Source organism: Antechinus flavipes, chromosome 3, assembly GCF_016432865.1.
Source record: "Antechinus flavipes isolate AdamAnt ecotype Samford, QLD, Australia chromosome 3, AdamAnt_v2, whole genome shotgun sequence".
NCBI classification, from domain to species: Eukaryota; Metazoa; Chordata; class Mammalia; order Dasyuromorphia; family Dasyuridae; genus Antechinus; species Antechinus flavipes.
Window position 1 is genome coordinate 414,589,368 of NC_067400.1, and position 26,727 is coordinate 414,616,094.

A 26,727-nucleotide genomic window follows, 5' to 3' on the forward strand; every position below is an offset into this window, starting at 1 on the left:
ACCAAAGGCTGTCATCCTTCATTGAAATTAGTCTAAAACTGACATTCAGGTAGTCTACAGTTTGCTGAAATACTCTTTAAGACTTAAGAACAATTTACAGCGACTAATTCAAATATCCTTCCTTCTCTGCCTGAGGAAAATCTGAGTGGGATTTAAAGCCTCCATGGAGCTCCTCTAAGGAAAAAAATGAAGAAAGAATAATAATAATGATATTAATAATGACGACCCATTCTGGAATTGACAAATTTTCCCCTACTCGTGGCCATCCGAATAATCTCCTTAAGTAACATTTTCAGAAAGAAAGCAGACACTATTTGGAGAGATAAGAGGAAACCGAGAAGCGCGTCCACCAGCCCCTTCCCCCTAGTTGAAGAAAAAGCTGGTTTGGAAGCTAAAGTTAGTTTTCAGAAAAAGAAAACAAAACAAACAAACAAAAAAAAATGGTTCCGTTTACCTTCGCGTCATTAGAGTGCCTTTCTTTTATCCTGTCCAACTTCAGGCAGTAAACCTAGGGTCGAATGCTTTGCTCAGGCAAATGTCCTTAGGTTTAGTGGGTAGCGTTTATGGTGAAGGGCAGGGCTAGGGGTCATTCGAAATCATTTACAAACATATCACAAAGTTTCATTATTTTTGCTTTGTCGACAGCAGCACACAAGAGTACAAAAGTTCATGAATTGCGCCTGCCCCAACTTCTCAGTGCTGTCCAGGGATCAATCCCTCAGCTCCGGTCGGGTTTTCAAGTAGGGAAACAAGGACATTCAGGAGGATGAATTTCAGAACAAGAAACATGGCCCATCCTTCTTGAATTTTTTTCTATACAGGGTTATAAGCACGAGATTTTTCTTTCTCTTTTTCTTTTTTAAAATCTTTGAAATATATAAAACACTGCACTTGGATGGGAAAAGGGAGTAAGGGTTAGGGGCGAGAAGCAGTTGCTAAGACTATTGCGCTGTTCCTACTTGGATGAAAACTGTCCTCCACCTACTCTCACCTCTCTCTTTCTCTCTCTCTCTCTCTTTTTTTTTGTCTTTGTCAACTAAGTATATGACCTTAGAATCTCTTTGTTTTTGCAGTTTGAGGGATTTAATGGTGATGATCCTTCTCTTCTGCTTAACGTTTCTGAAGAAGGCTCTCCGCCCCCCCCCCCCACTTCACTGAGCCAGTCTGATTTCTCTTAGGCAACCCCTCCTTCCCCAATCTCCAAAATAAAATAGAGTGTCTACATTTGACTCCTTTACTGGGCAACGAGGGTTCTTGATCTCATCCAGAAAAACCGAGAGAGATGGACCCAATGGGCTAGGCAATAGGAGAAATCCGGTACATTTTCATATTTGTGAGACGCTGTGACCTGCATTTCACCTTACTGCACGACTTGCTCAGACAGGTCAAAGCCAGAGAGTTATTGATGAACAAAAGCGTTAAATAGTCACCTCCTGTTCAAATGCCCACACAAACGCTTTTGATCTATCAGGCTTTTTGTGCTAGTATTCATATTCGGTATGCTAAATGTAGATTTGGAAAAAGGGAAAAAGTGATTCAGAAATATAAGGGAAGCCCAAGCCTCATCTGCCAAGAGCATAATTTGCAGTTCAGCATGGAGGAAAGCAAGGAAAAGGTTACCTATGAAAGAGAATGTTAAACCACAGAGCAAAGAGAGTCATTTAATTTCATCAAGGACATCTTGTAAAACGGGAAAAATCACAGAGCAGAATTTGCAGCGCAAGGATAAGCTTGGCGTGATTCCTGAAAACAACCCGATTATCAGGAAATCTGCCTTTCTGTGGGTTGTGAAAACCTGTGTATATTATACATTTATGTTGATATATAATATATGTGTGTACATATATATATATATATAATTTCTTTGCTCTATATTGTCAAGGATAGAAACTGTTTTAAATAGAAAGAGGGGTATCTGAGAAGAATTTATCTTCTGCAAACTTCATTTTCCTCTTAGACAAAAATTAGCAGGAATTTTATAATGAAATCTTAGATTATCAAGTCTGCATTCTCTTTCCTTTTCCTTAAAAACAGAAATAAAACCCTTCATCCTAATCTAAATGAAGATTTTTTAAAGAAGACCTAAGTGGAGGCCTCAGAAATTCTGGTGATCTCGTGTGGAATAGCCAACCCCAGGGCGACCAAAATTACAGCACCTAAACCTTAACAGTGATTGCCCCCATTCTTTCCTTACATTCTATTTGGTCCATTCATTTTTCTTGAAGCATTGGAAGTATCTTCAGTTGCTTTATGGAAACTGGATGGGCAGTCTAACAACATACCTGATAATAACAGCCACCCCGCCCCCTTGCATCCCCAAATGTCTATAAGCCATATTTATGAAAAGCCCATGAATATATTCCTCCCTCTGCAGATGTGTTTCTAAACCAGGAGAGCCCGACGAAAGAGTAATAGGGACTCTTTTAAAGGAAAAGAAAGGCAGTTGGGCGTAGGTTAAAGGAGGAGTGGTCGGGTTGTTGTGAAAAGTCTATGATTTAATTCTGTGATTACAGTGTTCGCACAGGGAGGCGCTGCATCACTCTAGCATGTTAACAGGGTAACACTGTTAATTAGTTTCAAGCACTTAAAAAGGAGTTTAAGATGCCACCTACCACCTGTGCTGGATGGTAAGTGCTTGGAAGAAAACTCAGTTGCAAGTTTCCTTGTCATAGGTGATTGCTAAAGAGTCCAGTAACAACAGGTTCAAAGCAGCTCATGCTCCACGATTCAAATTACCCTATTTACCCCAATGCAGGAAAGGCAAGCTTCATTCCTCCTCGCGGATGTATTACTCTTCCAAAAGCATTTAACAGTTCACATTTCTAGCAATTCAAACTTTGGTGAGGAGGTAGAAACAAAAGGGTACTTACAGTAGACGTCTTTCCATTGTTTCGAACCTGTTGCAATAAAAACGTGGGAGACTGTTAAAATTCTATTTTTAAAAAGCAAGGTACTTTTTCAAGACTGCAGAGCAAAATATCAAAGGCCTATCAGGTGTCCTGCCCAAATAAAAGTATGTCTCCCACCCCTAGGCTTTCCGAAATATAGAGCACCTGAAAGTTTCCTTCCAAGTCAGAACCTGCAGTCCCATTTGGGATACACTTGTGTAAAACAGTCTGAATCCTCTTGGGCCGCTGAATCCCTCTCTGGTTTTCCTTCACTGGCTCAAACTACTTGGAACAAGGTTTCCCCACTGGAGTAATAGGAAGCCATAGGGCCTTTGTGTTTTGCCTTCTGTGTTTCAGTTGGATCCATCGGTGGCTGTACGTCTGTTCCTGAGAAGGTAGATGCTATAATTTATCCCTTCCACCCTAATCTGAGTCTAGAAGCTATTTTGTTTTCTTATCAATGCATTCAAGTTACTTTAAAATTTACTTTGCGATTTCTTTCAATGCTTGGAGACCTTTGCTTCTCCATTTTCAGGCAGGAATGATCTGGGATCGAATGCCCAATCCTACTTGAATTCAATGATAAAGATCAAGTCAAAGGAAAATGAGAAGTCAATTCAAGGTGGAAGTGCAATCAATAGGTGTAAAAGTAAACTGCATTGCTGTAAATTGATGTATCTATACTTATATCATAATACCATATCAGTTGACAGCATTGTTTGCTTGAGAATTCTTAAGACCCAGAGCAATTGTCTCCATATAAATGCCAAGCCATTTTTAAATTGTATTCCACACAATAGTTTATATCTCCTAAGCACCAAGAAATCTCAAGAGTTCCACATACACCTCAACTTGATTTTACCCCATTTCTTTTCCCTCCCAGCATATTATAACCACTTTCCTATCTCAATTAGATGTACCGTAATACTAAGAAAAGAGACAGTAAACTCTTTCCTCCTAGTTAAACCTAATGAAGGGCTATTGACATGCTATCTTTGTATAAGTATGTGGAGAAAGGCAGAAAAGACTAATTCCTTCTCTATTCGCTCATTCTGAATTAGACTGATTTTGAATCAACTTGATTTGTGTTTCTTCCCAACTCCTCCCCTCCTCCCGCAGGATTAACAAACATCAGAGAAATTCTACAAAGTCTTTAGTTGTATCATAGGTAATCAGGACTTACTGTTCTTTCCCAGTGGATAGGGGAACCTAAGAGCAGAAATATCTCGTTCAGGATCAAGCCGAGTGCTCCTTGCTAACACTTTCCCTATTACTGCTTCCAGGAACCAAAGCATCTGCACTTGTATGCTCTTAAACTAATTTATGGTGGGAATTATATTTTGGCTTGTCAACTCTCAAGCCATAAAACAAAGTTTATTGGAATCACGTGCTTCTAAATAGCCACTCAGGACCTATCTCTGCGGAACCATAAATAACCTTCTGCTTTAAACTTTTATTCACTAAATAAAGGTTCACTGCAACTGTTCTATCAAATTTAAATAGTTCCAAATATTCAGGATGCATGGGAGGCTATATTCATATCAATACCCGGGTCTTTTCAAACAACACCTTTTCAGAGAAGGTTGTTTAAGTTGAGAGATAGTGCTCCAAATTTTCAATTTGGGAAAAGGACTGTGGGCATTTCTTACGGTTCTTTCGCTGCGTTCGCTGTGAGTACCATTAACTCCTTTATTTAAATATGTTCTAGCTCTATAGTTTTAAAGGAAATAAAGAAAGATAAGATACACCGCATGCTTCCTTAGCTTCTTCCCTGGAAGTTATTCAGCGTTTGGTTTGAGGATAGACAGAGAGGTGGGGATTAGGGAAAGAGGAGGTGGGGAGAGAATCGGTTTGAATGAATACATTTGCTGAACAATAATAGTTCAGGATGGACGTAGTAAGAGGAGAAGGTCGTCACTAGTATGGGGATTTTTATGATTTGCTGAGTAAGAGTAAAACTGAATAAGAGACCAAACTGCTTAAACCAGAAAGGTTCTGGGTTGATAAAGTGAGAAGTGGCTAAATAGCCCCAAAGAATCTCTGAGAACTGAACCTCTAAGGGTGGCTATAAAACAATAAAACAGTCTTGGTGTGAAGGCAACAGGGTGTGAGGAGGCAAATGAGAATTTCAAGGATTCTGAGCACAGGAAGTCGAATGTCCCAGCTCACTTGCCACTGAGATTACTGGGCTTAGAACAGATTGGGAGCAAAAACTAGGCACAAGGAAATTAGAGGAGTAGGGATCTCTGCTCAAAGGGCATAGCTCTGCTCAGGGAACTACCGAGTGATTCAGTAAGAAGGAAATTTCTATTCTCCTTGGAGACTCATGATGTATTTTTGATCTGATAGCTCATCCAAAGGAGAATATTGAATTCTCTGTTGTTTGGAGCATAAACTCACAGATCACTAGAAGGAGTTAGAAAGAAAAGAGAGAAAATTCCCTTTCTCCTCTTCCATCCTACTTTAAAATAGGAGCAAGTTTGTGTTTCTATAAACTCTGTGTAAATCTGGGGTTACATTTAGCCCATATAAATATAAATGAGTTGAAGCGTCCATTTTAAAATCAATCTCTATATAAATGATGGATGTTTTGTGTACACATTTATATGTGCGCACACACACATAATTCTAAAGCAAAGCAACTACTTCCATCAGCACTTCCTATCAAACTGAGGAAAGCTGCTCTGGAAAAAGATATTTCTTTGTAAAAGATATCTTTGTATCTAAAATTTCCTCCCATTTTATATGCAATTAAAAACCCTTTCCTGATTTGACTTCCATTAAATAGAAAGCATGGGACTTATTGGCCTGAAAAATTACTAACATTATCCTCTTTATTTCCTTATTCTCATAGTTGCATTCTCCTTCTAGGCCCACTCCTTTTTATAACCGGAGTCAAAAGGTTCAGAAACTGGATCATCCTGTAAAATCGGTTCCTATATCTCCTAGTATTAGATTATGTAACTTTAGACCCCATTATTATTAAGTTGATGTACCATATTCAAAGTTTAGTGGAGGTCAGGATTTGGGGGAAAAATCAAATGTAAAGATTCCAACTAACCAAAGAAAGATACTCATTCCCCAAAGATGTAGCTTGTAACTGCAATTATAAACAGTTTTTAAAAACCCCATAGAATTAAAGAACTGATAGTGTAGAATTTTATTAGGGCCTTCAATATGTATGGAGAGAGTGACAAAAAAAAAAAAAAACACTGTCTAATATGTCTAACATTATATATACATATATAAATTAAATGGGGAGAAGAAACATTTTCCATTTTTCTTGTAAATATCCAGAAAAAAAATGACTAGTGAAAAGGAAAAAACAAAGGCAGCACTATTCTCTCTATCCTAATAGAAAGTATATATGAGAAAGGGAAAACTTGCAACGCTCTGTGTGAAATGGTGTAGAACTGGGTCAGAAAGCATCATATGTACTGAAAGATTTCCAAAGAATCACCGAATCACCCCTAGTACTGGACACTTCAGGGTAGAAGACACCATATTGAGGAGAGGAAGCTGAATGAAAAATCTACTAGGAAATAGTAATTTTCCTTTTGAAATGAGACTTGGCTCTAAGAATTTTCATTAGATAAGAGAACTATCACTTCTGGTTTCATTCAAATCAAACAATCCAACAACAATGAGCTGTACTCTTCAGTAGGTTGGCCTGGTGCAGAAAATTCATGCTTGCTGTCAGTAGCATTGTATAGGGAAAAAAGTGGAGGATTTGGATCCAAAGGAACCTCATTCAAATCTCACCTCTACTATTTATCAGTTGTATGGTATTGAATACATTGCCTCATCTCCCTAGGTTTCAATTTTTTCATTCATAGAAGTAAGGGCATTGGACTCTATGATGTTTATGTTCCAACTTCGAACATTGTGCCTTTTCCTAAACTCAATATCTTGAATATACCACTCCCTTCCCCAACAAAGAAGAGCTAACAGATTACATAAACATAGAAGGGGGAGTTGAATTAGGAATGCTGTGTGCTAGGGCCAAGGAATCAGCATATTCTAAATTTAGTCTAATCAGAACCTTATTTGCTCCCTAGTCCTTTTGACCCCACAAACTAAGAACTCAAGGACTTTGAAGCTATGTATAAAGGAGAGTCATCAGAAGTGATGTTGAGCTCCTAAGGAGACTCTGAAAAAAGGAAACAAGTATACATATGACTTTCATAGTTAAAAACACCTTTATAGGAAGATGTGATCTATATTTTGAAAAAAAAAGATAATGACAAGTCATGGATTTTACTTGAATTATGGATCATATGGTGGTAGAAAAGTTGCCTGATCCAAAAAATGTTATAAATCCCAGGACTGAAAGAAATTCTACTCCAGATTTCTGGCAAATTTTGAGAATGTTCCTAAGCAATTCATATTTCCCTGAGAGGGGAAAAGTAGTTCGACTAATGATATGGAGTTTGAATTCAGCTATCTAGAGTTCTAAAACATTGCATCTTTTTTTAATTGTGAAGAAAGTAATAACATTGTATCTTTTAAGAAGAAAGACACCAAGAGAAAATGAAAATGTGAGATGAGGCATTTTGACAGGATGGCATCATGAAGAGAATATTAGATGGCAAAGACAATAAACTGGCAAATACTCTTCAGTTAAAATAGAACTACAGTTAAGGAGAGTCCCCGACTTTAGCAGAATAATCCAGTTTACCATAAAGAAATAGAAGAAGTGAAAGAGTGTTGGAAAATGGACATACTAATTTTTATTGCAAGACAAGATAGTGAAAGGAATTAGATTCTCAGAAGAAAATACCTGGAAAAATTCGAGGGGAAATGACTTTATGAAGAAACAAAAGAAAAGGCCAGAGTTGATGACTTCCATGAAACAAATTTACCTCTGAAGAGAGAGGATCATGTGAGATAGGGATAGGAGGAGAGCACTGTAAAGATAGTGGAAATAAAAGTTATAGTGCCTGAAACTTGGGATTCAATGTGATCTCTTCCTGTATTCCACTGGCACCTGCTTCTGAATTAAAAGGAGATTCTAGAGAGAAGAGATAGAAGGTCACTTCAAATGTCATTTTTTTCTCTTCTAAATTATCTTTTCTCATCCTTTTACTCTTCACTCTTCATTCTTAAACTCCACTGGGAACTTTCCTCTTCAGATTTGAAGAATTTGAAAAGAGAACACTTGCCCAACAGTTTTTAGCACTACCAGAGAGGTTATCTCAATCCAGATTCTGTCTCGGAGGAAAGAAAGAGAAGACACATTGACAAGGTAGACTTGGGTTCAAATGCTGAGTTGGTGGTGAGTGTATGCCCTCCAGGGTCTAAAGCCTTAAACTCCTCTTTCTCACCAAGAACTACCACAAAAAAGAAGCCTGGATTGGGATTTTTTTCAATCAAACTAACATCAAATGTTTATTAATGTGCTAACTGTTGAGGGTTCAAATACAAAAAAAAAAAAATCAAGCAATTCCTTATTGCAAGAAACCCACAATCTAAAGGGAGAAACAACAAGTACATATATGTGAATATATAGAGTAACTACTAAGAGAATAAATACAAATTTAGAAAAAGTAGCTAAATACAAATTCATTGTAGATCTGGGATTTTTAATATGAGTAGTTAAAGCATTAACCCAAAATGTGTACAATGTGTCATCAGTGTCTTAGACTAAATAATCTTCAAGTTCCTTCTAGCTCTTTCTTATCTTAACTCTTTTTTTGGGGGGGGGCACATGGTTTGCTTCAATTTTCAGAGACTTTCAAGCCTTTCAGACTGGTGAAAGAGCTGGTATCATTTACATCCCACTGATGTCAGACTTCTATAACCATAGAAGGCTTCAATTCCTCAGGACTCCACAAGCTCTGTGGGTCCCTAGGATATGGACAATAGACTGAGAGAATCTGAAGCTAAAAAGGAGGAATGGAGGGGTAGGATCTGTTGCTTCTTCCCTTCATTAGGCCTAAAAGACAGAGATACCAGAACCTGCTTGCTGAGCAGGAAGAAAATGTAATCTCAAAGGGAAAGGTAGAAGTAAGAAAGAGTTAAAATGGAAACATCATAGTGAGTGGTGAATCCTTCTGAAAAATTTTACTTGGGGATGGGGCATAAGGAGACACAGAAATGGAGAAAAATTACTCTTGTTTTTTAAAAAAGTTTTCTTTAAAAAAATACTCCCAGTAAAAATATCCTTTTTTTTCTTTAATATTTCTCATTTCCTATTGTCTCCCCATCTCTTTCAAGCAAAACAAATTGGCAATATTCCTATCTGAAAATGTGTATCTCATTCTGCACCTCTAGCCCTCTACCTCTCTGCCCAGAAATAGGGGCTACTCTGTCTTCTAAAATCATCATTAGTCACTGCATTAACCAGAGTACTGATCTTTTTCCAAATAGTTTTCCTTTATATCTTTATATTATTGTGGTCATCATGTTCTCCTGCTTACTTTGTTCTGAATCAGTTCTAACAAATCTTCCTAAATTTCTCTAAATCCTTCATATTTATACAGTGCAATAATATTCCACTATATTGATATAACACAATTTGTTCAGTCTTTACCCAATTGATGGGCCCCCACTTTGTTTCCAGTATTTTGCTACTTTTATAAAAATGATACAATAAAGGTTGAGGAAATTTATGATTCAGAAACCTGGGTTTTCTCATCTGCAAAATAAGTAGCTTGGATTAAATAAACTTTAGAGTCCCCTCTACTCTAATACTCTATACATCTATAGTTCTATGAAACAAACTTTAGAGAAAAACCAACTTCTCTGGAAAATTTAGAACAAGATTAATTCTATCTTTTTTTGATAGTGCTATAAATTATATCATCAGAGAGATATGTGGTGGGTGGAGGATTCCTTGTGGTGGTGATAACAAGAGAGTAAGAGATTACCTATGAAAGAGGAGAGGAAAGGAATTTATTAAGCATCTACTACATGTCAAGTCCAGTACTAAGCTCACATTTTATCTTTACAACAACCTTGTGAGATAGATAGTATTATTGGCCCCACTTTACAGCAGAGGAAACTGAAGCAGACAGCACTTAAGTGAAGTCACTTCAGAATCATAGAGCTAGGAAGTATCTGAAGCTGGATTTGAACTCAGGTCTTCCTGAGTCCAGGCCCTATCTCGGGCATTCTATCCACTGTGCTACTTCGCTGCCCTAATAGATAGCTTATGTCCTCCACTGGTCATCATTCAATAGTAGGACATGTAGAGGAAGGTGCCTTGCAGGTTGAGGGATTCTCTTATAGAGTATTACAAGAGGTAGTGGACAAGACTCAAACTGAGAAGCATTGGAATAGATATATTGTGATTCTATATTACTAAAAAGAATATCAACATTGGTGAGATGCACCACTATATCAAAGAATTTGTTTCTTGTTGAGAGGAAGTCTAAAGACAAAGTGGTAATAGAATGTAAAGGAAAAGTCTCTAACTTGGTATTGAGTTCTGCTGCTCAATTTTAGTCATTAAGTAGATGTGTGAACTTGAGCAAATGCCTTCACTTTTATAAGCCTCAGTTTTCTTACTGGTAATGAGTCTGGATTATATGGTTCCTGAGATCTCTTCCAGCTCTAATACTTTCTAATTCTCTGACCTACAGAGATCCAGGCTATACCAGGCAGGAGAGGAATAGGGAAAGAAAGGGAGAATGGCATCAGAGCAGGTTAAAAAAAATATAAGCATAAACATGTTTCTTAGGCTTTAGTCAAATACTAAGGACACACACTCATAGTACATAGGGGTAATGGATTTGCTGTTTTGCCCCAACTCTGTTGAATCCAGGATTTTCCCTGGAACATTGAATAGAATAGCTCAAATCAATTCAAGAGCTTTTCACTTATTTGTCAAGCACTACTCTAGGTTCTTATAGAACTGAAAGGAACCTTAGAGATTTTCAAATGTAACTTATTTTATAAAAAAAAAAAAAAAGAAAATCAGGTTCAGAGGGGTGGACCTTGATGATTTCTGAATTCCATTCCAACTATGATGCTGTGGCAAAGCTCTGAGGAAACTCTGGTTTGAGGAGACTGGGAGAAGTTAACAAATCTATCAGGCCTAAGTATCATGGATATACACTGTCCTAAAGTAGAGATAGGATGGAAGTTGTGAAGAAAGAGGACTATATGGTGGGAAATGATAGACTTCGATTAATTTCTTTGCATGCAATTTAGAAGTATCTGTGCCATAGGCTACCAATGTAGAGTATATAAGAAAACTTATTTAGGAACCCGAAACCCAAGGGAATCTTGGTGAAGGACTGGGCATAGCTTTTAAGATGAGTAGGGGAATTTCCTGGGGAATTTCAGAAACCATGTTAGGTTTGGTTTTAATTTTGTCCCTTTTTTGTGCTTAGTCAAGAAGTCACAAGCCTAGGAAATTACTAACAAATGGCACAGGGTAAGAAAAAATACAGACCTATTTGTTTGGGGATTTTGTTTCCTTTAAGTTTGTAAACTGTCCTCACGCCCTCCCCGCCCGCCCCTCCCTTTTCAGTTTTGGTGTGTTGATGTTAAAGGCAAGTGGAAATAACTGGCTGGTTTGAGGGCATTGGGGCTTGCCGCAGGAAAGCACGCCCCCTGTAGGAGGGCGAAGGCAAGGTAAAGATAGATCCCTAGAAATTGCTTCTCGGAGCACAAAATTTTTCGTTACTCTAATGTAAATTTTCTCTACCTCTTTCGGGAAAAGGAGGAACCCATAAGATGAAGATATCTGTATGCATGCAAACCCTTCGGTTTGCCCAAATCAAACAGAAGAGATTAAGCGTGTGGGCCCAGCAGGTCAGTGACTCTGAGCACCCTCCTTCGGATCCCGCCAGCAGGCAGTTGGGCAGAGTCCGGATACTTCCGTGCACTTGCAGCAGCTTCTGTACCGCTCCAGGGAGAGAACAGGAGGGTGAGTCACGTGCCCCTCCCACCACCCACTCGACCGCGCCGCCCCCAACTCCTACTCAGGGCATTTGGTGCAGAGCTGGAACTCGCGTGAGACTTGTCCTACAGCGCCTTCTCCTGGACAAGAGGCCAGACAGCAAAAAAAAAAAAAAAAAAAAAAAAGGCAACCCTTATTCAGAAACCATCAAAGGCCTATGCCTTTTTCTAATTGGAAGAATGCAGCTACATTGAACTGAAGATACTATTCTCTTGTCGGGAAAAGCTCCTGGTGAATCAAATCCCTTTATTCTTTCACAGTATTCCCAACAATTCCCCATTTTTGTCTTGACCACAGCAACCAGTTTCCAAAGACACTGGGACCATAGCAAACACCTTCAGGAAAATATCTGCAGTTTGTTTATTCGTTCTATCGATCTCAACGAGCTGTATCCTTGCCTCCTAAAGCACTGCAATTCGCTACACAGCGAAAGTAAGGGTCGAGAAGATCAGAGCTTCTGAGATTGGTTTTAGGTGAACTTGGGTCAAGAACAAACCCATTTTTCCCAAACTAGATGAAGCAGACATAACAAGCCCATAAATTTTTGAAGGGTCCCATATATATAGTTTTTAAACACCTGATAAGAAGATTGTGTTTCCTTTGGCACCAAGCCTGTTCTGGGTTTGTTGTTGTTGTTGTTGTGTTTGTTTGTATGTTTGTTTTGTTTTGTTTTTTAATTTAGGTTTGCAGTGAATAGACTAGGAAAAGGGATATTAAAATGATTGAAAGTAACATGACTAAGTCATGAGAAAACCAGTGGGAAAGAGATTTTTTTTCTATAAATGGAAGTCTGGAGTTAAGGAAAGATGAATTGTAAATACTCTCCAATAAATAGAGGGAAAAGATTAAGTTTAATTTTCTTCCTGTCTCTTTTCTATGTCTTTCCCCTCCCCCTCTTTCCCCTACCCCGAACCGGGCTTGGCTGGCTGATTATTTCACTGCGCATGCGCTTACAGCTTTGTGCCCTAGTCGTGGACCTGGTTTTGGTGCAAAGTTCTGCGCCTACACTGTACTACAATGGTAAATGGGGCAAAAAAAAATCATATAGGCTTGATGTCATTCATTACAATTGAAACTGAAATTAGCCCAAGAAAGCCAGGAAAGAGCCTTTCCTTCCACTACCCACCGAAAAAGAAAGAAAAAAAATTTAAATAATCATAAACCCAGTCCTTCCCGATTTACATTTCCCTGTAAGGAGAGTCGCAGTCTAACTCTAGCCTCCCATTTATAGAGAAGATCTAAAGTCTAACACGCAGCTTCCTTGGAGCCTTTTTTTTTTTTTTTTTTTTTAAATTAAGGCCACATACTCCTACTGAGGTGAATTTTTCTCCTCTGGATTCCTCCATTCTTTACCAAACATAAATGACCATTGCTGAGAAGGACTTTCCACTGGAAAGAGAATTACATGTTTTAAGTTGGATATAAATTGGTATTGGGACCATTATGATGTTTTGCGTTTCCTTTAACTTCCTGTCCTCCTCCCCTCCCGCCCCCTTCAAACTCTGCCTTCCCTGCCGCACTGCAGCAGAGCTGTAAATACCTTTAACAGCTGCCTGCCAACCAAGGAGTGAAATACTGTCTTTGTTCAGATTTTCCCTGCTTCTAAGACTCAGAAAGCAGAACTCATGCGAAATATGCTTATTTGGAAGGAATTTTGGCAAAGAAATAAGCTGAATTTTGTATCCTGTGACTTAGACACGTTTATTTTCTATTTCTCTTTTTTAAAATCCCTTTTCCATTGTGTTGACAACGTTAGTGACACCCCCACCATCCCTTGACACTACAGAGCACTAGAACACAAATTCATAGGCTATATATAGACAGAGATTTTGGCCAAGCACGAAGGGAGTTTTTTACAAAAGCAGGCAATTGCTTTCAGCTTCCAGGCATTTTTGGTTTCGTTTCATTTCAACATTCATTAATAGTGGCTCTTTTGGCTGCAGCATAGGTATTAAATGTGTTTCTGATTGACTTAAGAGCTTCCATCCAACACGTTTTAGGAATTATTCATTTCCCTAAATGCAATTGGTCACTTACTTTTACTAAGCACTTGAAAATATATTGTGGCATTTGGAATTATCTCTAGGTCCACCATGTCTGAATCCATGACATCATCCTCAGCTGCGTGAAACCGTATGCCTCCATCACTGATTCCTCTTTGGATGCACATCTATTGAGTTCAGTGATATTGTATAACGGAAACTAATACAATAGCTTTAATACTTAAGACATATCTATGAAATATTTCTTTATAGTTGCAACTTATCTTTCTGGTCGTCTTATAACTTATTAAAGATGGAAGAGTGGAAATGGGGGAGGGGCAGAATGTGAAATGACATAGTTCAGTGGCTTCTTTATAACTAAAGGATTATATTACAAAAATTAAAGAATAATATCAGTGTTTGAATGTTTCTCAGAATAAGAACTGCTTATAAAATAGGTCAAAAGACTCATTATTTCCGGAGGTTACTGAACGATGACAGTCATTTCTCTTCAGCCACCTCACTAACAAATTGTAAACCTCCATTTTGAAATCAAAGCGATTTTGGTGTTAATTGCTAAAGAAAAAAAAATCTAAAAAGATGCTAATTCTTCCAAGGTTTAAAGGGAAATGTCAATGCAGATATTTAGGGAAAGAATAGTATTAGGAAAAAAGCATAGTATGTAGGCTAGATGAAAAAGTCAACTTTGAAAAATCCTTTACGCAATGCAGGGTGTATTTTCCATAATTTCGAATCCTTTATATTCGTTGTATTATTACAAGTTTACCACATAAATTTATGACTATTGGATCCGAAAATCTTTTTTAAAACTATGTCATTCCTTTCGGTAGTAAAGATTTGGGAACTAACTGGAGTAAGATGAGTAGGGAAGGCTGCAATATTTTGTTTAATGTTCAAGAACTCCAAAACAGGTTGAGTCTTTTTAATCTTATAAATGGTGGCTGCTCTTAAACTAAATTGACAATATATACAGAAAGCAAAAATTCCACTACACATTGAAAAACAAGAGTTGTTTAATCATAAAACTATTTAGCATTTAAAAAATCTATTGACCCTAGCAATTCCCAAATCATATTTTCGTTATTAGAAGAGAATGAACTTTTGTAGGCTGAGTTTATAGAATAACTATTTTCCACTTACTTCTTCTAAGCACTTGGAAATATACTGCATTACAAAATATCCGTGGAAAACCTTTGAGGATTAGTAGGAAATAGGGAGACAAATATTATTTTCGGCCCATTTGAAAGCCACTGTGCAAATACATGCAAAATTTTTGAAGTCCAATTCATTAAAATTTAGCTTCCAAAACGTTACAGTGACATTCATTCTTGCAAATTTTTAATGACACCCCCACACCTACCAATTTAACCTTTAATCTGAGCAGAAAACACCTGTTAACCTTTCTGGTTTGAGACTGACTTCTCAGAATCACGGACAAATCACAAAACTTCGTACAATCATTCAATACGTCGAAAGGCCTTTATTACACCCAAAACCAAGCTTTAGACTTACAGGAAAATCTCCGCACCCCGTCTTCCAACGCGCGCCAGCGAGGGGTGGGGGTGTCCATTCTGCCGCACCTCCACTCTCAACATGCGCAGCGCCCAAGGCCATTCTGACACCCTGGACTATTGCTCTACAGGCCAGGCTCAGCGCCCTCCTCTGCCTACTTTATCCAAAGAAAGGAAGTAACCTCTGGGACAGGTGGTGGAGATTAGGGTCTTTTTGGTCTGGGGTAGAGGGGGCGGGGAGCTGTCAATTAGGTTTCGGAAACTCTATGTCTGGGAGCTAAAGACAGACCCTCAGGCAGGCAGATCCAACCCAACAAGTCACTTTTATGACTTTTTCTCAAGTCATTCTCCAGCAGCTCCCTGGCGGGGAAGCACCGCAGTGGGGCTCCAGGGTTAAGGGGGTGGCGGTCAGAGAGTGGGGGAGGGGACGAAATAAAAATTGAAAAGAAAGAATAAAAACAACTCTTACCCGATATTTGGAGAGGAGGAGGTGGAGAAACACCCCGGCTGCTGCTGTAATCCATTAGGCATTGGGATGAATATAATCCCATCACCAGAAACCAAATAATATCTTAAAAAAAATTTTTTTTAAAAAGGATAAAAGGAGGAAAGTAAAAATAATCGAGGAGCAAACAGGTAGAGTCTGGAGTGGACTAAAAACCCTGGACTGCGGTGCAAGCTCGCTATAGGCGCCTGGCAGGCTGGTTAGCTGCTAGTCACCGGGTGGCGAGATGCTCAGCAATAGATTCTTCTAAGAGCTTGGAGTCAGAGAGAGGCAGCCAGAAGCTGGGAGCGGGAGGGATTTTTAATGGTGCTAGCCGTCCCGAAATCAGCACACACGCATCCCAGCGACTAGAATACACCTCTGCGGAGACAAAGGTTAGAAAAAAAAGAGGGGGTGAGGCTCTCGGAAGGCAGAATGCAGGGGGAAATTCGCCAGGGAAATCAGGAAAAAGGCCATGAAGGCGAGCGGAGCCTGCACATGACCAGCCGCAGCCAATGACGACCGCAAATAGGTCATAAAAAGGTCTATTACCAAGTTGTAAATTTTCTTCAAACAAAAAGGAATTTACTGCAATTCCTTGCGGATTTTGCACATACAGCTCACAAGCGCCATGTTTTCTCTCTCTCTCTCTCTCTCTCTCTCTCTCTCTCTCTCTCTCTCTCTCTCTCTCTCTCTCTCTCTCTCTCTCTCTGTCTCTCTCTCTCTCTCTCTTTCTGTCTCTTTCTCTGTCTCCTCCTCACTCCTCTTTCTCTGTCTCTCTCTGTCTCTCTCTGTCTCTCTCTGTCTCTCTCTCTCTCTCTCTTTCTCTTTCTGTCTCTTTCTCTGTCTCCTCCTCGCTCCTCTTTCTCTGTCTCTCTCTCTCTGTCTCTCTCTCTCTCTCTCTCTCTCTCTCTCTCTCTCTCTCTCTCTCTCTCTCTTCTCCCACCCTCTCCATTTTCCTCTCCCTCTCCCTCTGTCGCTCTATGTCTCTGTCTCTCCTCGTCTCTTTGTCTCTCTATCTCTCTATGTTTCCCTCTGTCTCTCACCTTTCCCATCCCCTTTCACTCTATCTTTTTTCCCCCTTCCTTTTCCTATATTTTTCCTTTATTTCTCTTCACCCTTCCCTTCTTATGGTTTTCTGTTTGTTTGGCCCAACATTTCTGTCCAGTTGAATAATGTCACAGCCCCAGTAAAAGATTTGAACTCGTCCAATCTAGATACTAGGGGGAGGAAATTAAATTCATTGCATCCTATTTCTCCTTCCCTCTCTCTCTGCCTAAACTCCCTCTATTTTTCTCCTTCCCCAAGGAAACCACTTGACTGCGGAATAGTTTGTACTTACTGCCCTCAGCTAAAAGCAATGATACCCTCCATTAGGTTCTCACCCAAACCATAGCTCTATAAAGAAAGAAACCTTCCCAACCCCTTATTTTAAATTGGGATATAAGAGAAGTTGATATTGTGACCAAAGTGTAGAAAATTTTAATTTTTCTGGTAAAACTATAAAAGATATTAATTTAAGTACTCACTACAGAAACCTACCTCTGTGCTTGTCTTAAGAAACGTCAATATAAACAACTTAATATTTAAGGATGGAAAAGTAGCTGTGTCTCTTATAAAAAGATGTGTATATGTATGCGTGTGTTATGCCACACTAATATGTTTTTACTGAGGGTAGTAGATCTCATGCCTACTTAATTTTAGTCAAATAATTCTATCTCCCCCACTCCCATTTTCAATCAAGAACAACAAAACAAACCTATAACACTGCAATGAGAGAGAGAGAGAGAGAGAGAGAGAGAGAGAGAGAGAGAGAGAGAGAGAGAGAGAGAGAGAGAGAGAGAGAGAGAGAGAGAGAGAGAGAGAGAGAGAGAGGCTCTTTTCTCCCTTTTAAAAATAATCACCATTAATTCTTTAAAAGTCAACACCAAATAGATTCTTCCCGTTTTAATTACAAGAGACATAAATCCTTCTGATTCTTAATACAAAACATACACAGATACTCATATAGGGGTATATGTGCATATGTGCATATACTTCTAGAAGAGAACTTGAGGCTATAGCTTTCATGAAGCAGTCCTAATGGTTATTAATGAAAATTTCAAGCTGATTTTGAAATACCTCACACATAATATGTCCCTTTCTTCCCATTTCCATCCCCAACTCTAGTAGTGGTGATTTCTCTTAGGTTATTATTATGAAGTCTATAGAAACCACCATGCTAGATGTGTCTTTCATGTGCAGACAGCCACCATTTATGTATGCACACCCAATGAGCTTAAATGTATTAAGCTATGCACTTTCAATACACATTTATGTGATACTCCTCTGTAACATGTCTATTTTTCCTCTCCCAAGCTGGGTTGACCTTGTATTACATAGATTTAAATCATTTGTTTCCATCAGACATGAAATCTCTAACTCAAAAAAAAAAAGAAAAAAAAGAAAAAAAGCGTGCCAACTAACAACCTTACATATTGGCTGAAGGGACTTGAAGAGGGAGTAATTACAGTTACAGGCATTAATTTATTAAATAACCTTTTCCCTTTCTCCTTTTTATATACCTACAGGATTCAATGAAAATTGGCAGTGTGATGAGACTATTCTCCAACATAAGAACACAGAGACCACCTGAAAAAGAATACTTTTGGTCATTCAAATAAATGGAAAGGGTTCTTAAGAAGGCTTTCAACCCTCTGACACTGGACTATATAATATGCCAAAATTAAGCACCAAAGTATGATTATTTGTAAAATTTTCTGAGAAATAATATCAAAGACCAGTTCATCTACTTTCTTTTGTGTTGTTAGTCTGGTATTATCTATTAAAAGAAGACATTTATTTCCATCTGTCTTATTTTCAGATTATAGGGCAATTCTTCCTACCAAAAAATGTATTCATAGTTGCACATTTATTTCTGGGAAGTGTTAAGTAACATTCTGGATTGCATAAGGCCTTACAAAGTGTCTGTTGCTGAGTCTGCTTTTCAGTTAACAATCTTTATGTTTCCCATTTGCCTTTGTGCCTCTCTAGCCCTTCTGTTCATCCTGATATCCTAAGTAGAACTGAATCTATAGCATTTAAAATATAGTGTTAACATTATGATATATTATTAAACAAATAAAATATTATTGTATAAAATTCTCATAGGAGAGTACTGCATCTGAATTCTACTAAGAACTATTTGGTAGCTGCGGATTCTCTGAAGGTTTATGCAAATTTCTGCGGCAAAATGTTTGCTCGATAGCTTGCCGCAGTGCTCTGATGTTTACAGATTCTAACCAATTAGAAGTGCTTCTTGAATGTCTGTCATTATGAGTCCCTCCGAAAGAAATACCACTGTAGGTGCATGTCCAAGGGCAACCTTCTGCATTGAGAAAGAACGTGATGTGTATATGAATGTACACATATACAGAGTATGTAATTTCTTTCAACTTATTTGTGTACATGGGGGCAATCACTCTTCCTGTATACTTATATACGTATCTAGTATCTATTGATATATATCTGCATGTACATATTCATCTGTATACATATCATATGGATATGTATATACAATATATGTATATGCATCATATATAATATGGATGTGTATATATATACATACACATATAGATATATTCCAATATTTCTCCAAAATAGCCCACTAACATGATTTTTTTGTGAAATCAAAATGGACTATTTTATAGTAGAGTGGGAGGGGTTTTGTAAAAGCAGTGCTTAGCATGGCACATTAGATTCAGATTGGCAGATTGGATTGTTAGAAAATAGGTACATTTTGACCTTTCCTTCCTATTTTAGTGAGACCCTCTTATCCAACTTTCTATGTTGGATAAAAAAGAGGACTCTTTTTTAATGTGGATTCCTGGTCCCAGTCAGTTGCTGGCCTAAATCAGATTTTTTTTAGGTTGGGAGAATCATTAAATGCAACAACTTAGTGTTCTTCAACATATGAAGCAAAATCCCTTAAACACTGTGCCAGTTGGGGTCTGAATCAAAGAAAAATGTGAAGAAATTCTCATCTGTGAAAATTCATCAGAAAGTTTTTTCTGTTCATATCGAGCAAAATCTGGCACAGTTAATAGAAAAAATGCTCATAAATCCACCATAATGTGTGCAGCTGTCTCTTTTTGTACAAATGTTTCTTAAACTAGGGTTCGACCATGACTTAAACTTGTCTTTTCCTGGGTTTAGGTCAATATGCCCCTCAGTCTCTTTTGCCTATTAGGATACTCATGTCCATCTGCTATCAATACAAGCCTTTCCCCACGAATAACCTAGATTTTTTTCAAATTTAAAGATTATACTAAGATCCAAAGCAATGGAAATTAATCATAGGGAAAAATTTTAAATGCAAAAAATAAACTATGGCTTACTCAAAAAGTAAAAATAGGAATGCCACATAACTTTCCTTTTTGTGTAAGTGGTAGTTTTGTTTATTTTAGATAGACATGCCTTCACACTCTTGAAATTTTCATCCTAAAATTGTAGTTCGTGTATAACTTTTGTTGTATCAAGAATTCAGAACATTTTTAGGTATGACTCAGGCAGCTGATAATGTATTGTTTAGGTAACAGCTTTCATGGAATCTTAGAAAAATTACTTACAGAGAGAAGAACTGGAGACATCAGACAACATCATTCTGGAAGCTTGTAGTGTGTGTTTTGTGTGTGTGTGTGTGTGTGTGTGTGTGTGTGTGTATGTATGTGTGTGCAAAAAATAAAATATATCCACCAAAATGAACTTTATTTTGCTTTCAGCTGATACGTTGTGGCTTAAGAGAAAGTCTTTTCGGCGCTACAAACACAGGCTCAGGGAAGGAGATCCTTTCTGTTTGGTTTTGTTTTTATTGAAGGGATAGATATATTCTATTAGCGGGTGTTACACATGCATTTTAGATATTTGATCACAGTGTTCATTTCAAATAGGTGGAGGCATTGTTTTCATGGATGAAACTTGAAGACGTACCAGCCAACACAAGTGGAGTCGTAGTTTTCAGTTAGCTCAAGATGATCTCATTAACAAAATGCAGGTAATACAAATAAATATGGCACCTACTCTATAAACAAAGAAAAACCATGGAGTCGGTACAAATAAGTGACTTAGGGAAATTACAACAGCGGTTCAAACAGAAAACAGAAGGAAAATTGAGAATGAAGCAGTATTTTACCGTGCAACTGGCCCGGCATGAATAGTGATCAAGAATGATATCATTTGCTTTTCAAGTATTCATTCATTAGATGATTTAGTTGCCATAATTTGCATGGAATTTAACAAAAGATTAATTGTCAACATTGACGTTGCAGTAAAACTTTTGTCACCGGTACAGTTTCCATAAACTTAAGTGCTTTTTCAAGTCCCCAGACTATATATAGAGTGCGCTTTTGCAGTTATATTGTGCTTTTAAGATATTTGGCCCAAACTTTTCCCCGAGATATTATATATATGTATATAAATGCCAAAAAAAAAAAAAAAAGCTCTAGAAATAAACAAAAGGCAACAAAGTCATTCATTACAAAAGCGATAAGGGGAAAAACATAAATAAAACATTTTACATTTATTTTAATCAAATAATATAAAGTAAATATTCTGCTGACATAATTTCTTCATAAAAACTAATAGATTTCTTTTAATTTACTCACCACAAGAAAAAAAGTTTTAAAATGTTCAAGTGCACTTGTTTCGATTAATAAAGCATTTTAGGTTCAACTATTCGTGCTTATCATTAGGAAGTTTATGTTGTTGAGGCAAATCATCAGCTTAGATATTGAAAATTGCAATTTAAAAATATTGCTACAAAGTCAGTATCAAATTTCCACACACAAAAAAAAGCCACAGCTAATTGTTTCTATGCTCTGATTTTTTTTTTAAACTCAAACACCTCTTAAAGCATAGAAACATCTAGAGCAGTGACATTAGGGTAGCTTGAAATACAGGAAGAATCCTTTACAACAAAGAAAACAGGTGGTGTTCACCAGCATATGTTGATCATTATTTTTAATAGTCTACGGTAAATTTTTAAAGGCATAAGTTAATTTGTCTGGCCTTCAGCTCTGTCCTCTTCCAGATCATGTGCTTCTGTTTTTGTTTCCCCTTCTTTCCCCTCCTGCCTGGAAACTGGAAATTTGTCCTTGTTGTTCTCTTTTTTCCATTTCATTCTCCTGTTCTGAAACCATATCTTTACCTGCCTCTCGGTGAGTCCTAGAGCGTGGGAAACCTCAATCCTTCTCTTCCTGGTCAGATAAGGGTTAAAAAGGAATTCCTTTTCCAGCTCTAGCGTTTGGAAACGACTGTACGTTTGTCTTCCTCTCCTCCTACCAGGAGCTGCTGATTAAAACAAACAAAAAAGGGAAAAAAACAGTTTTTAAAAGCACAGAGTTTATTGGTGCCTCTGCATATTGGTAAAGATTTATCTTATATATGGGGAAACACCTATATTGCTAAGTTGTAGATCCGTAATAAATAGATATGTATGTATGGAGGAAGAGAAAGTATAACACAAGTTATGCTGGCAGCTGTATCCTTACGCTAATCTATTTTCAATATATATGTGTATATATATACTGTAGTACTTTATAATCAAAAGCCATTGCGATTACAGAAAGTAAAAAGGCAGGGAGGGGGAAAGAAGTTTAAAGCTAAAACGTGAGATGAAAGTAAAATTTTCCTCTTTCTCTCACTCTTTCTCTTTTTTAAACTGCATCCCAACCTTGTGGTCTCATCCAGGGAAACATTTGAGAAGGAGACGAGCTCTGATTTAAGTGGTCTGGGTCCTCGCCAATATTACCACTGGACGATTTACAGTCAGGATATTGTACCAGCTCGGCCTCTTGCTGGGTCGTAAAAATCGGCTGTCTCTGTAAGTTATCGTATCCGTAAAATTTAGCGGGCTCCCCGTGACAGGCAATCCCACTGCAGGGGGGAGGCGGCGGCGGAGGAGGCGGAGGCGGAGGAGGAGGATGCGGAGGAGGAGGGGGGGCCGGTTGGTAGGCAGAGGCCGGACTCCCCCCGGCGGGATGGTAGTAGTCCGGGCCCCCGCCGCCGCCGCTAGCTGGTCCTGGGTGAGGCTGCTGCTGAGGTTGCGGCGGCGGCTGCTGCTGCTGCGGCTGGTGGTGGTGGTGGTGATGGTGGTGATGCTGGAAGCCGGCGGCGCTGTTACTATACAGCTGTAGGGCGGCGGCGGCGGCGGCGGCGGCGGCGTGGCGGCCGCTGACATCGGGTGCAAAGTGACAGTCGTAGTATGTGGGATTGATGGCCTCGCCTGCAGCCGCCGCCGCCGCCGCCGCCGCCGCCGCTGCCGCCGCCGCCTTGTACTTGGAGTACAGCGGGTTCACAAAATAGGAGCTCATCGGGGCGAGTGGCGCGCGCAGGGGCAGGGGCTGGGGCGGCGGCGGCGGCGGCGGCTACGACGGCGCGAGAGGGCGGCCCCGGGCCGGGAGAGGAGTGCGCGCGGGAGGAAGCTCGAGGGAGCGGCCGAGTGCCCTTTATGCTGCTGCTGCCGCCGCCGCCGCCGCTACGTCGCTGCAACCTCCGAGGGCCGGGAAGCCGAAGGGCTCTAATCTTGAGCGCTCATGACCCCACCGCCGCGCGCCTCTGTGGCTTTTGCGCTCGCTCTCTAGATCTGGGCCCCCCGCGCGCTACCCGGCTGCGCCCAGCCCCCGCGCGCCCTCTTGGTTCTGCCCCGCGCGCCACTCGCTCTGCCTCTCCGCGCGCGCCGTGGCCGGGGCTGCAATATAATCGGCGGCGCCCCGGGTGACCTGCCCCACTGCCTCCACTGTTTCCTATTAGGCACAAGGCAGCCCTGAGTGTATCAGGGGAAAAAAAAGTGCACCTAAGCGCAGGGGGGAATCTTTGGCTTCAGTTTACATTTACCGCACCGGAGGCGAAAGAAAAAAAAAAGGAAAAAAAGACTTTCACTGCCACCCCTCACCTCCTCCCTCAAATAACCCCCCCGCTTTCCCCTCCCACTCTCGCCGCCGCTGCGGCTGCTGCCTCTGTGCGCTCTGGCAAGGCATTTTTGCACTACGCCACTGAGCGGAGAGGCAGAGAGATGGGGGCCGAGATAACCATCGCGGAGTGATCCAGTGGTTTCGAGAGAAGGCTACTGAAGCTCAACGGGACGGCTCACTCCCTACAAAGGGATACTTCCGCTGGCCTTAAAGGGGGCCCATAAAGCAGCACTGCCAAGGGCTTATTGTCCCTCCCTGATGGGATGGGAATGGCAAATCCCCAAGGCAGGAGAAAGGGGAAAGGCAGAGCCTTACACTTGGGAGAAGAGAGTAGGTCATTCCCAGAGGGCACAAAGTAAACTGTCCTCTGAACTCTCGGAACACTCCATTGAGAACCTTCAGTTTAGTTTGTACTGTTGTAAATGAAAAAAAAGTAACTGAATATATAGCCCAGAAACAAATATGTATCCGAGGGAATGGGCACATTGTATCCTGTGGATATACGTTTCTGCTTGGAAATTTAAAAGTAGTTTCATTAAAATGCACAGAAGCAGTCTAAAATCCAGGATGTTATCAAAGCGAATCAAAACTATTTTCCAGCCCAGCAGGTCGTTTGGAAATGAGATGTACATTTACCCTTGACGCATTGCATGCATGGCTGAAGCTCTCAGGTTAATTGATATTTAATGGAAATCATGCCTATGAATATACTTTCCATCATTTCATCCTTGGTGGACGTCATTCTTCAGGCAAGTTGGGGGGGGGGAGGCGTGAGGAGAGAAAAATATGTGGGTAGAAATTAGTTTTGCTTGAGGATGGAATAGAAAATAGGAAAGAAATATTCTGAGAAAAGGAAAAGAAGAACTCACATTCCAGCTTGTTGGTAATTCTCCAGGTACCGGACTCGTTGCTCTCAATCCAGCTCAAGTGCAGAACTCTAGCATAGCTGAGCTTTGTTTCAGGCTGAGTGGGGTGCCTAAAGTTTTCCTTAAATCCCCTCCAAAAGAAACAGAATGGTGTGATAAAGTTCTGGAAACAAAAGGGATTAAGGTCCCTGTATTTAGGATCCCATTAATTCCAATTTGCTCCCAGGAAGTTTCTCATTTATCTAAAATTTTAGTTCCTCCTAAGTCTTTATGTACCGCATATAAAAATATATGGATTTCTTTCTTAAAAAGAAAGGGGGGAAAGAAAGAAAGAAGAAGAAAGGGAGAAAAAAGGAGAAAACATAAAATAAAGGAAAGAAGGGAAGGAAGGAAAGAAAGACGAAGGAAAGGGAAGGAAGGAAAGAAGGAAAGAAGGAAGGAAAGAAAGAAGGAAGGAAGGAAGGAAGGAAGGAAGGAAGGAAGGAAGGAAGGAAGGAAGGAAGGAAGGAAGGAAGGAAGGAAGGAAGGAAGGAAGGAAAAGGACGAAAGAAAGAACGAAAAAGAGGCAGAAAGAATTCTGGACTGTGATCTAGGCTGTAAGGAGAAGCAGCCTGGGCCATGTGGCGAAGTCTGGTGTGAATCCGCAAAAATATTTATGATTCCAGAAAACACACTCCAAAGCTGATTCGCATTACAGTCAACCCCCTTCTCCACCCACCTCCCTCTCTTCTTTTTCTCTCTTCCCCTTTTAAAAATGTCCAATAAATGTAATGGGTGTTCTCCCCCTCTTTCCCCCTCCCCCCAGTTTGTCTAGGTTACCAAGCAATTTTTTTCCGTGGTATAAATTTATGTTGTAATCGCTTCAAGCTGACCGTCCTTTTAAACAGAAATCCAAGACTCACCAAAACCACCACGGAAGAGTTTCCATTTTAATCTAAAATGCATTCAGGAAATGTTGCAAACTAAAGAAGAAAAGTATTTTAAAGCAGAAGATGATCCCACATTGACCTAAGGGAAATTATTTCCAAGTATATAGATACTCCTTTTATGTTGGTCCACATTGCTAGCAAGGAATATTTGATTCTATACTTTGCAAGTAGATAAAACATGTTCAAAAAAATTTTAAGTGTTTTAATCATGTAATTTTATCTAAATTGACATGATATGAATGCACAAGTTATAAATAATGTGAATTTTGTTAATGTTGAGGAAGAGAGATTTAATTTTGAACAGTAATCATTCATGTATTTTCAATGAACATTGAAAATCCTAAAACCTGATTCTGACATTTACCAATCTGTAAATTATTTCAGCAAACAAATTCAGAAATAATTTTCAATTAAAATGAAAGGACTTAGAAAACCAGCTATTTTCTAAGAAAAGCATGCATGTATTTAAACCTCACAATAAATCAATGTGCCCAAATTAAATTGGAAGCATACATTATGGAAATATTGCATTTCGGTACTTTCCAGGAGTTCGGAGTTTCTGGGAACTGAACTGGAGTCCCATGGAATTCGTTTCTATACAATCAGGCCTAATTTCAGAAAACATTTCAAGGTTTTCATTTATACTTCTATCAGAAAACAAACAAACAAACAAACACTGACACTTTAAAAAAAATCTATTTTAGGCAGAATAGAATATAATTCTATTAGCTTTGTAAGTAAATATATGTTGTTTTATACATTTCTATTTTGATAAAATATAATCCTGTTTTATAGCTCCAGAAATGAAATTTCCAACTTTTAAGAAATATTGACTGAGTCCAAATTTTATTTCGAACAAATCTGGAGGAAGGATTGAACGGTGAAGTTTGTATATTTTGGGCTAAAATCATCCTAATTTAGGATTGAAATAGCATTATAAATACTTTTAATAAAAATATTTCTAGGCAAGGAATCCGGTGCTTTATGAGTTCGGAAAGTGGAGCAACAACGCCCTCTAGTGGCCAAATGAAATCTATATCAGCTCAAATGTTGGTCTCACATTTATTTAAACCAAGTTGAAATTTTCTCTCGTCTCTGTCTTTATCTTTTTGTCTGTCTCTGTCTCTCTTTCTTGGCTAATAATGCTTTGTCCCTTTGATTGTCAACAAGTAAAATGAAGTAAATAGAG

The 26,727-nt window shown here is 39.1% G+C and overlaps 1 protein-coding gene and 1 long non-coding RNA gene across 3 annotated transcripts; one reads left to right on the top strand and one right to left on the bottom strand.

Annotated features, from left to right (window-relative positions):
• Nucleotides 1-4,081: 4,081 nt before the first annotated feature.
• LOC127554547 (uncharacterized) lies at nucleotides 4,082-18,875 on the top strand. Its single transcript, XR_007952006.1, has 3 exons — nucleotides 4,082-4,558; nucleotides 11,557-16,189; nucleotides 18,365-18,875. It is a non-coding gene; the product is annotated as an uncharacterized LOC127554547 (long non-coding RNA).
• A 1,746-nt stretch (nucleotides 18,876-20,621) lies between these two features.
• HOXD8 (homeobox D8) lies at nucleotides 20,622-23,152 on the bottom strand. Of its 2 annotated transcripts, none has more exons than XM_051986162.1 (2): nucleotides 22,504-23,152; nucleotides 20,622-22,118 (listed from the first exon to the last, which is right to left on the bottom strand). In XM_051986162.1, exons 1-2 carry the CDS (start codon nucleotides 23,141-23,143, stop codon nucleotides 21,826-21,828), a joined length of 933 nt encoding a protein of 310 aa, XP_051842122.1. In that variant the 5' UTR covers nucleotides 23,144-23,152; the 3' UTR covers nucleotides 20,622-21,825. The 2 variants fall into 2 exon arrangements, with proteins under 2 accessions (XP_051842122.1, XP_051842121.1); XM_051986161.1 differs by having other exon boundaries at nucleotides 20,622-22,121.
• Between the last annotated feature and the right edge of the window lie 3,575 nt (nucleotides 23,153-26,727).